At 33.0% G+C, this 11,196-nt stretch overlaps 1 protein-coding gene across 2 annotated transcripts in view; it reads left to right on the forward strand.

Annotated features, from left to right (window-relative positions):
* GABRG2 (gamma-aminobutyric acid type A receptor subunit gamma2) overlaps positions 1–6,607 on the forward strand; it is a 77,787-nt gene extending 71,180 nt beyond the window's left edge. For both annotated transcript variants that reach the window (XM_072400719.1, XM_072400720.1), the window contains one exon: positions 1,815–6,607. In XM_072400719.1, the coding sequence (XP_072256820.1) occupies positions 1,815–2,090 (276 nt within the window). In that variant the 3' untranslated portion in view covers positions 2,091–6,607. The remainder of the gene's footprint in view (positions 1–1,814) is intronic.
* Positions 6,608–11,196: the final 4,589 nt, after the last annotated feature.

Here is an 11,196-nt window from a genome sequence, read left to right on the forward strand (position 1 = left end):
CCTCCCAGCGGGGTCCTTCTCCTGGCTCCACTCAGGGGTGCACCGGCCAGAGCCGCGGATCACCAAAATTTTCTTGCGGACCACTTATGTATTAGAACATTTATTAGAGTTTGTAATGTGCATTTCATTTTACAATGCTTCAATGCATTTTTACACCAAAACAGTCTGCAATAATTGGAAATAAATCTAATATTAAAAAAATAAATAAATAAACAAAACACAAATTAAAATAAAGTATTTGATGTAAAATGTTTGCTTACTTATTCCTAGGGAAAAGGAGATATACTGTATGTATGCAGTACTGCCCACTGTGTATATTATTATTTTTGAAGTTGTTCAGTCAAGTAAGCAAAGAAACTGGGCTTCTAATATGGAAAGTGAATCAACTAATGTGATTGTTATGATAAGAAGATTTGGAAACTAACACATATTATGCATTATCTTTATATTTAAAGAGATGTGTCTTCAAAATTATGTTTGGATAGATTTAAAAAAGTGTGTATTTACTTACCAATGTATACATATTTTATTTATAGCTTTCACATTTTTTTCAAACATGTGCACCTTTTTTAAAACACCTATTTTTAAAAGCATATATTTCCTTTGATTGTAAAAAATCTGTTAAATAGTTATGAAAAGAAAAAAAAGTCTTGTTTTGTAGAAGATCAAATGTACATTCAATTGAAATCTGTTACAAAGCAAAGCTGTTAGACTTTATGCAAAGTAAATCTAAAGAAATACTTGTTTGAAGCCCAACGACTGTTACTTTTACAGCAAAGGGATTCAAACCTTATAAATAAAAGCTGACTTTTGTCAACAATGTAATATGGTTTTCCAAAGCCTCTGCTGTAACTATCACTTTTTGTTGAACATTTTTGTTTGCATGTAAATGTTTAGGTATGTGAATTAACAACTACATTTTGATATTCCGATTTATTTGCCACACTTTAAAGTTTTAGAAAAGTCCAGTGTAAATCTGACCTAATATTGGATAAATCATTGGGTAAACTAAATCGATAAGTAGATATAATTTAGGGGGTTCAGTATGCTTCCTTCATCAAGGTTTCTGTAGTGAGGCAAAAAAGACATATAAGCAACTGTACCAAAAATATCAATCTAATAGAAACATTTTTATTAGATTCACATTTGTTCCAAAAAAACTGTGATATGTCCAGAGTATTCTTTACCAACATTACCAGAGCTTATCAGAGAAGCCTACCCGAAGCCCAAAACACTTTGACTTTAACGGACACCAGTCATGTTTAGTAAACACCTGGTATACCAGTGCTGATTTTGCCTATACTTTGATTTAAAAAAAAGACACAGATTACTATCTTTACAGGTATCAACTTAATACAGTTAAATACAATATGTTTTTCAATTTGACATACCTTTTGCTGACTTCTGTAGTAAAATAAAACTACACACATAACCTTATATGATGTAAATTAACAACTAATTTTATTCACTTCTTCTATGTAAAAAAATCTCACTAAGCATCCCTGTTATTTGTAGAAGCAACAGCAGCTTTCCTAAAATCTGTGAAACACTATTTCTAATGAAATCATTGTTGACAAGGTACAAACAACGGTGTGACCATTGCTATGTGGTTGGGACACAGTATGTCCTAATCTTTTGACATATAAACATTACACATTTTTTAATGTTTGATTATAATCTATTCATCTTCTAATTCTGTTTTGTGGTAATTCAGTCCCAAATAATGTATTACAGGTATTATAGATATATTTTGTTATAATATTATATACTATAGTTTCTTAACTGTGTTTGTTTTTGTTCAACTCAAATATTAGGCACCTACTATTGACATTCGTCCAAGATCAGCAACCATTCAAATGAATAATGCTACACATCTTCAAGAACGGGATGAAGAATATGGGTATGAATGTCTTGATGGAAAAGATTGTGCCAGCTTCTTCTGCTGTTTTGAGGATTGCCGAACTGGTGCTTGGCGACATGGAAGGATACACATACGTGTTGCGAAAATTGACTCCTATTCACGAATTTTTTTCCCAACTGCTTTCTGCTTGTTTAATTTGGTCTATTGGGTATCATACCTTTACCTTTAAAAATAAACAGAGGAATCTCCCATGGAAACTTGCACGCAACACAGGCCTTATAAAACATAAATCATTTCATGTATGGAGTATTTTGATTGGTGTACTGCACCAACTCAAATTGTATCTGTTACTTTTTTTCATGGAGTGCCATAATTTAGTATTATTCATGAAATCTAAAATGATGGATTCGATTACTTTGGTAGTTGAGCTGATTTATTTTTAAACTCTCTATCTATGTTATAGGCACTGATAATTATTCACAAAAAGAATGAGCATAACAAAAGCTTGTATGGTAATGTGATATGGTGCCATGCCATCGGATTAAATTGTTATGTAAATATTTCATTGCATTTCAATGATAGATATATTAGTGACACTAATCTACTGGAATATAGCTGGAAACACTTTTTATAACAGTATAGACTTCTCAGTTGGAGAGCACATGTAAAATGTTGTAAATATTTTATTAACCCTTTAGTGCATAAGTCAATGCATGCATCCACTGGGGCCAATATACAGCAAAGTTACTCTACCATGCAGTGTCCTGTTTCCTAATTCTGTATTTTTAGTCTGAACTCATCTTAGCTACCTTTGTTCTCAATCATGCATGAAAACTGATTCACAGTGCACTTTCCTGGGTACCATTACATATGCCTTAAGGATATAAATGTAAAGCAATTTGCTTTTCTGTAACCCTATTATTTAACTATCTTAAACCACCACCACCTGAGGATTCAGGCCACATACATTTTTATTCAATTATTGCTAAAGTATATTTTTATTGTAAAAAAGCTTAAGAAAAATTACTATGGGTTGGTCATACTGAGCAGTTGATTGTTAAAGACTATTTTATTTTTTAAAGGTTTGAAAGTGTGCTATACTAGCCAAAAGTAGCTTAGTAGCTTGCTCAATTTGTGTTGATACATAAATGTGTTGTGCAGTAACAGTATATATATATATATACATATATATATATATATATATATATATTACAAATGTTAGGTCAGGCTTAAATTGACACTTCTGTTGAGATTAAATGCTGGGAGACCGTTTGCAAACTCCAATATAACTCATGTCTTGTCTATAAATTGTCAACTGATTCGGATGCTGGTAAGATTGACTGCTTTAGGGAGGATTACCTTTTTCACAACACCACCTTAACACTTTCCAACTAGTTCAGATAAATACAGTTCAATACAGTTCTGGAAAATCTTCTAGTCTGCCCTGCAAGCAAATCAGAATAAATGAGATTATAAAGAGCCGATGACAAACATGCATATTTATTTTTTCAGTCACAAACCAAATGGACAGATTACAGGCTTAAAATACCATGCAATCACTTTAACTGTCTGCACTAAATCATAAAAAAGATTATAGGAGTAGGATGTGGGTATGGTATCATCTGGTCTAGTTATTATTTAATTTTTTTTGTTTTAATAACCTAAATATATATATAATATATATAGATATATATATATATTTATATATATATATATATATATATATATATATACAGATCGCAATGCAGATTATATACAAAGCATTGTAATAATGTGAAAGCATTTTTTCACAATTCACAATGTGGCTAAAAGAACAGCAGCAAAATATTTGCTTACTGTTACTAATATACTGTAATATGTTAAAGGAACCTAAACCCAAAAAAAAGAAAGCAAAAGCAAAAAAAAAAGAAAGGTTATAGTAAATATTTTAATCTAATCTGCATTAAAGATTTGTTGAATCTATTTTTTCCCCACTCATTTGCTCATCAGTCAATTAATATTTTTGGTTTGTATAAAGCTTTCTGGTGGATGTTTTCCTAATCTCCTTATATTTTATTTAGGAGTTTGTGCACATCTTGCACAAACCATTATCTCAAACAGATTATTATTCATTCAAACTGGTAGCAGTACATATAGGTACATTTCTGAATGCAAAAATCTCTATTTAAGCAAGCATGTATAGTGCCAATATCATAGCCATATCATTATAATATACAGAGGGATATTACATTTGTTAATATAAGTATGAACATTCATAATCACTATGTGTACAGTGCACTAAACACAACATTTGTATGTAATTTTGTGTTTTTACTTATTTTTTGTTGTATTTTTTTAATTTTACCTTTGCAGTTATATAGATATTTAGGCATGATTCTTTTTTTGTAATTTTGTCTTTGCAGGAATGCCTGCTTATGGTTAATCTGTGCCATGTGTTACAAATATAAGTTTTAATGTGTTTCCATTGTACGCACTAACTTACTACCTATGTTTTAAATAGATAGTTGCTCATACTACTTATATTCATGCCAACTGTCTGCATTTAGGAACATTTCTTAGTATATTTCTTATAATCATATATACAACAGATCTCCTTTTGAATCTTCACACCCCTACAAAATAACACAAATGTAACTACTCAGTTGCAGTCGTTTTAATTTGCCAACCATATTTACCACAATGTAATTTGTAGGCATTCATAAACTGCCCATTCAGGTTTCTACTGCTTTGAAATATTCTGTGTATTAACAAAGACTAATAATAGTTGTGTTTAGTTTTCTGAACAATTCTAATGATTTACCACTGTGTCCAAAAGTGGACACATCCTTATTTAACAATGGCAATCAGCTTTTGGCAGTTTTAAACTTCAGTAAGAGCCTTTTGGATTTTATATCTAAAATGGAGGAAAAAAAGGTGAACATAACCAGATATTATGTATTTTTATTGATGGCATTTGTATTGACTGCAGTTCTCCTTAAATGTATGAACGGTACTTGGATAGTGATGCTTTAATGCACTTTTTCCTCCACCTCCTCTAGAATAAAGTTTTGTATTACATAGCTGGTGAAGGGCATTGTGAGCCTTGACAAATAACAAAGGCACACATTTCCTAAACTACTTAATAGCATAAAAGCATACATGTTACATTAGTTAAGCAACAATGCTTTTCTTCTGAGATCTGTCACAGGTCCTGGAAAGTCAGTATAATAAGTTGACTAAATGAGCTTAGTTCATTTGTTATCGTTCTGGCTTAACTACTACCCGGACATTAAATTAAGCAACAAGTGCAAAAAGTTAATTTTGCATTAAATATAGGTCCTATTTATTATTTTAGCCTGTTGAGGTCTATGATTTGATCAAGTAAAACAACAGCAGCTGCTCATTAATAGCTTTATCCGGTAGCAAAATAGATTCACTTGTAAAATCTATCTGTCTATCTTGATGTTTTAGTGAGGCAGATTTCTAAAATAGCTGTTTCAATTAAACAGCCCTGATGGCTTGCATATGCCTCAACTGTTCTAAAAGTATCGCTAATAATAGCTCCTATGCTTTGGCAGTTACCTTCAAACTGTAGCAGCACCTCATTAACTTTGAGTAGTGCCTAAATATATATATATATATATATACATATATATATATATGTAAAATGCAAAAGGGTTAGGGCAGGAAGAAAGGTGAAAAGCCAACAAGATTCAACAAGATCAGACAGCAGTAACAGTAGTAATAATAGTACAACAATTTATTCCAGAAATTCTATTTATTCTAGAAATAAATTATTATTTCTAGTCTAGTCAAAACTGTTTAATGTTTTTAATTGTTTTATTTGCTTAGATCTTTACAATATTGCCTAGTTTAGCTGAGCTAACTATTTTGCCAAATACATAGTTATTACTGCACGCCATAGATTAAACATTTTCATCAAAGGCTGTAGATATAACTCACTCACTCTATCTTGTCCACATTATAGCTCTGGATGTTATCTCCTATTTAAAGTAAGGTGTACATTACTGGGAATTCCTATTTTTACAGTTTCCATGGTGCAATATAAATATGAATTAGATAATGTGCAATTTTATATGAAATCTCTGTTTTCAGCATGTGTCTCAGAACCAAGGTTAAATGTGATGGACTTTTATGAATATGGACTCTGAATTGTGACCAGAATTGCTAAATGAAGTATTGCAGGGATGCCTACTACTGTTATAAATATGTTAGATTATTCTTTACTAATATTCCTGGGATTGTCTAAAGCTTTGCTTGTCTTTTGCAGAGCGTAATGCTTGTGCAAGGCATAATGCCTTTAAAAAAATGTGTACCAATACAATTTCTCTGATTTTTTTTGACAAAATAAATTGATCAAAAAATCAGAGAGCACTTGCAATGTAAAAACTTTAGTTTTTCATTCCCATACAAGATATTTTTGTCCTGATTATAGTCCTCTGTAAATAAACATATTCAGTGCCCCCCCCCCCCCCCCCAAAAAAAAAAAAAAAAAAAAAGCATTAATGTGGTTATGAGTTTCATTTTTTTTCTTTTTATAAACCAATGATCAAGAAATCGTGTAAATGTTTTTGTCAGTGTAAGTTCTGTGTTCAATGTGATATTTGATACTTTTCAGTGTAAAAAGAGCAATATTATGAAATGCTGCTTTTTGTTGGAAAGCAAATGTAAACAAATTCATTAATTTATTACATTATGTGACCCTATAGTAAATGTACACGATGTATAAAGTAAGACTCAAATATGTATCACTTTGTTTGGTTTTAGTAATAGTCTATTAGGTGGGAACAATGTGTATATATATATATATATATGTCTTCGTTTCAGCATTAGCACTTTTAATATATTTTTTCATCATCTTTTGAAGAACTTCATTTTCATGAACACCAAAAAAAAAGTTTCTAAATAAGACTTACAAAAACTGTTGTTTACAATTACTGGCTTATTTTTAAAGCATAGCCTTTTTAAAATGTGTTTAATATGTGGTAGCGTAGACTGTCCTATTTGTTTTATTAATTATGGGTTACTGCACATCACTATTGCTTTTTGCACTACTCTAAAAAATGAGCTAAATATTGCTCATAGGAAATTTTAAAGGGCATTAGGAACCAACACAGTGGTACGGGACATGCACGGGAATGCCTATTTCCACCATAGATCTGAACCTAGCCCAATGTAGTTGTCGCATGAAAAATAGTACCTCCCTTGAATAATAAAACACTGTATAAATTACATGTGTGTGTCTGCAAACTGGAGTGAAATTTGGTAAAGGGTACCAGACTTATAATACACCCACAACTAGGCCAGAATAATTCACTAATAGATGGGATTTATTAAGCAGTACATGCTTTAGGGTGGATTTGGATTCTAATAACACCCACTATGGTGTTATTAGAATCCAAATATGAATAAACTCTATTGTTTTGTGGGCAACATTATGAACTTTTTGTTTTGTTTTTTGGGCAATATTATGAAAACCAACATCAGTTAGTCATTTGACATTTGTGTTTCGTTTAGGAACTTTACAATATTATCTTTAAAGGTGACTGTAAAACAACAACTGAAAGTCAAGAATCCAAAATAGTTTTCTAACACACATACTTACCACGGGCTGCTGCATCCTCTGTTCTGGTCCTGTAAACAAACAGCACTGTGTTACTGGGTGAAGTGCCAAGTCTACTTCCAGCTCTGTCCTATATAAAGAACAATAGAAGCCCGATTTCAAGAACTGCAACTAGGATTCAAGGGACTGTAATTATTACATTGAACATGAGTGTACACATGAATGACCATTGAAATATGTTCTGTGCTCAATGTTCAGTCAAAAAATCAAATAACAAATGTAGCTTGTGTGTAATATCCAGTGGCGTAATTTGTTTATTAACCCCCCTAGCGTTCTAATTCTGTCCGTCTTAAATTTTTTTGCAGGGAACTTTTTTTTTACATTGTAGGCCTATAATTCTTAGGCATAACTCACCGAAATATGTCCAATATTTAATAAATTTAATAATAAAGTTTAAGTAAAAAAAACACTGAACAAACTATCTGTTCAAAATAAAAATTAAAATATTACAGAAACATGTATTATACCTGTACAATACCAAGAATATAATAAATATAATATAGTTATATATATATATATATATATATATATATATATATATATATATATATTCTATCAAAATTTCTTTGTATTGCACTCAATACAGTTTTTTATATTGAATCCAATACAAAATTATTTAAATTTCCCGCCGCTCCTCCCGCCCGCACCGACGCATGCACAGACGTCACCAGGAAACCCCGGAGATCCTTCCTGCATTCGCCGGCTGAAGCTCAGAGGAGGAAGACGTACCCTGAGGACCTGTGGGGACCAGCAGGACGCCGGGGGAAGACAACGGAACAAGGTAAGTGGGTTTTTTCATCTTTTTAGCTACACTGAGCGGGATTACCACTTTTTGCATGGAAAATCCACAGTGAGTCAAACTCGGGTTTACCCCTAGGGGGGTTAACAACAAACTAATAAGGTATATGGTAAATTATATCCTAATACCAGATATTTGTTTTTGGTTTGAATGGGACTTTTATTTTGACATATTTGATCAAGAAAAGAAAATATTTACATTTATTTTATATAAAAGTTTTATTATATATATTTTTTTATAAATTTTATTAGTGACAAAATATAAAAACATCATGTTAAAAATTGTTATTGTTGCATAGTACATATATATGCTATGTACTATGCAACAATATAAATTTTATTAGTGACAAAATATAAAAACATTATGTTAAAAATTGTTATTGCTGCATAGTACATATATATGCTATGTACTATACAACAATATAATTTTTTATCATGATGTTTTTATATTTTGTCACTAATAAAAAAAATGGTCCTATATAAAAAAATTAAAACATTTTTTTTTTCTTGATCAAATATGCCAAACAAAGTCCCGTTCAAACCAAAAACATATTTCCGATGTCTGTGCATTACCGGATGTGGCATTTATGCTAAACACCCAGAGGAATTTCACATGATTTTAAAATTATATCCTAATAGGTGTTCCCATATATAGGTCAGACCACACAGAAGTGATTGTTTTAGGTATAGGTTAGGTCTGATGGGCAATGTCAGCCCTTGGCTTCATTTTTGTTTTAGATACTTTAACAGTGAGGACTTACTGACATAGCTACTGAATCTGTCCCTATACATTCAGGACTTCTGAACATTGTAACTTACTTTTTCATGTTTTAGCAAATCTCGTTAAATTTTACATAACAGACAAAAGAACCCAGAGTATGAATCACTTTTAATAGATTCATCAGGCACACAGACTAAGGACTTCAAGCAAAGATATCTCATCAATAGTTCACCAATGAGATATCATAAAATTATCATTGGTTTAACTATGCTGCATTTAGGCTTAGTCTACACAGACGTTTTCCCCAGCGTTTACCCTGAGGCTTTAAAAGCCAATGTTTGAAATTCCAATGGGCTAATCCACACCAAGACGTTTCCTTGAGGCACATTTATAAGCGTTATCTATAACGCTGCTTGCAACATTTAAAAAATTAAAACGGATTAACGTTGGTAAATGAGATATCAATGGGGGCGTTTATAAGTGCTTGAAACGTAAACGTGATAAAAACAGGGAAAAAAGCAGCATAGACATTTTCCATACTCAAGCTTTAAAACGCTAATAAAGGTGTATAAAAACGCAAATAAACGCAGTGGCAACGTTTACATACGTTTATAAAAAAAAGTCTGTGAAGACCCAGCCTTACAAAAAATATGAAATATATGTTTTTTAGTAAAATTAATCTTTTGATTGCTTGCAGACTAAAAAAGAATTTTCCTTAAAAGAGAAACACACTATACACCTTCTGGCCATCATAGCAGTACTTCAATTAATTTAGACATGTAAATAATCTTATGGGGTTCAAACCAAGCATGGGGAAGAAAGGTGGTTTAGGTCAGGGGTCCCCAATGCCGGGCCGTCTGACAGCTAGGCCCCGAGAGCACAAAGACCAGCGGTGGTCCGCGACTTTGGTTGGTGCACCCTCCAGAGGGGTCAGGAGAAGGACCTTGCTTGGGTGGCGCACCGGCCAGAGTTGCGGACCATGTCTCCATCACAGGCTCAGGGCGGTGGGCATTTTTTTGTCTCTGGACTTGTGATGGGAGAATGGGCGGGTTCTAGCATTATGATGTCACTCTGGGGGAAGTTTCTTCCTGTTTGAGTGACACACGGTTCCCCATGCATGCGAGTCTTTAGATTTAGTGGTTCTTGGGCTCCAAAAGGTTGGGGACCACTGGTTTAAGTGACTTTGAATGTGGCATGGTTGTTTGAGCCAGATGTGTCGAAGTATTTCAGAAAGTGGTGATCTGCTGGGAATTTCATGCACAACCATCTCCAGAGTTTACAGATGGTCCATCAAAGTGAAAACATGCTGTGACCAGCAGTTATTTGGACAAAAAATGTCTTGTTGATGTCAGAGGAGAATGGCTAGTCCAAGCTGATATAAAGGCAAAAGTAACTTAAATGACCATTTGTTACAACCAAGGTACAAAGAAGAAAATTTTTAAACTCACAACATGTCAAACCTTTAGCAAATGGGCTACAACAGCAGGATTCCACTCCTGGCAGCTAAGAATAGGCACATGAGGCTACAATCCAGACAGGCTCACCAATATTGGATAACACAAATTGGAAATTTGTTGGCTGATCTAATGAGTCTCAATTTGTGCTGAAACATTCGGATTGCAGGGTCAAAAATGAGGGGTCAGCAGCATGAAGGCATGAATTCATCCAGCCTAGTATTAATGGCAGTGGTTTAATGATGTGGGGGATATTATCTTGATACACTTTGGACCCCTTAGTTCCATGTGCTAAGCATTGTTTAATTAACACAGTCTACTTCAGTTTTGTTGCTGAACATGACAATCCCATTTTCCGATAGGTACCTCTAAAAGGATAACGCATCATGTAGCAAAAAGCCCAAATCATAAATGATTTCTTGATGTGACATGACAACAAGTTCTTTGTACTCAAATAGCTTCCACAGTCACCATATCTAAAGTGAGTATGATTGGGATGGAATGGAATGAGAGATTTGCATGGATGTGCAGTCAACCAATCTTCATCAACTGCGTGAGGCATGTTAGATGTTTTCTGGGGATGTTTCCAGCATTATGTTTTATCTATGCCATGATGATTTATGGCAGCTTTCAAGGCAAAGGGGGGAGTCCAAAAGGGTGCTAGCAAGGTTAACCTTATAAAAAGGCCAGTGTGTGTATATGTGCACGGCACTGATAAAATCCATATGAGATTGACAAC

This window comes from Pyxicephalus adspersus, chromosome 2, assembly GCF_032062135.1.
Source record: "Pyxicephalus adspersus chromosome 2, UCB_Pads_2.0, whole genome shotgun sequence".
Lineage (NCBI taxonomy): Eukaryota > Metazoa > Chordata > Amphibia > Anura > Pyxicephalidae > Pyxicephalus > Pyxicephalus adspersus.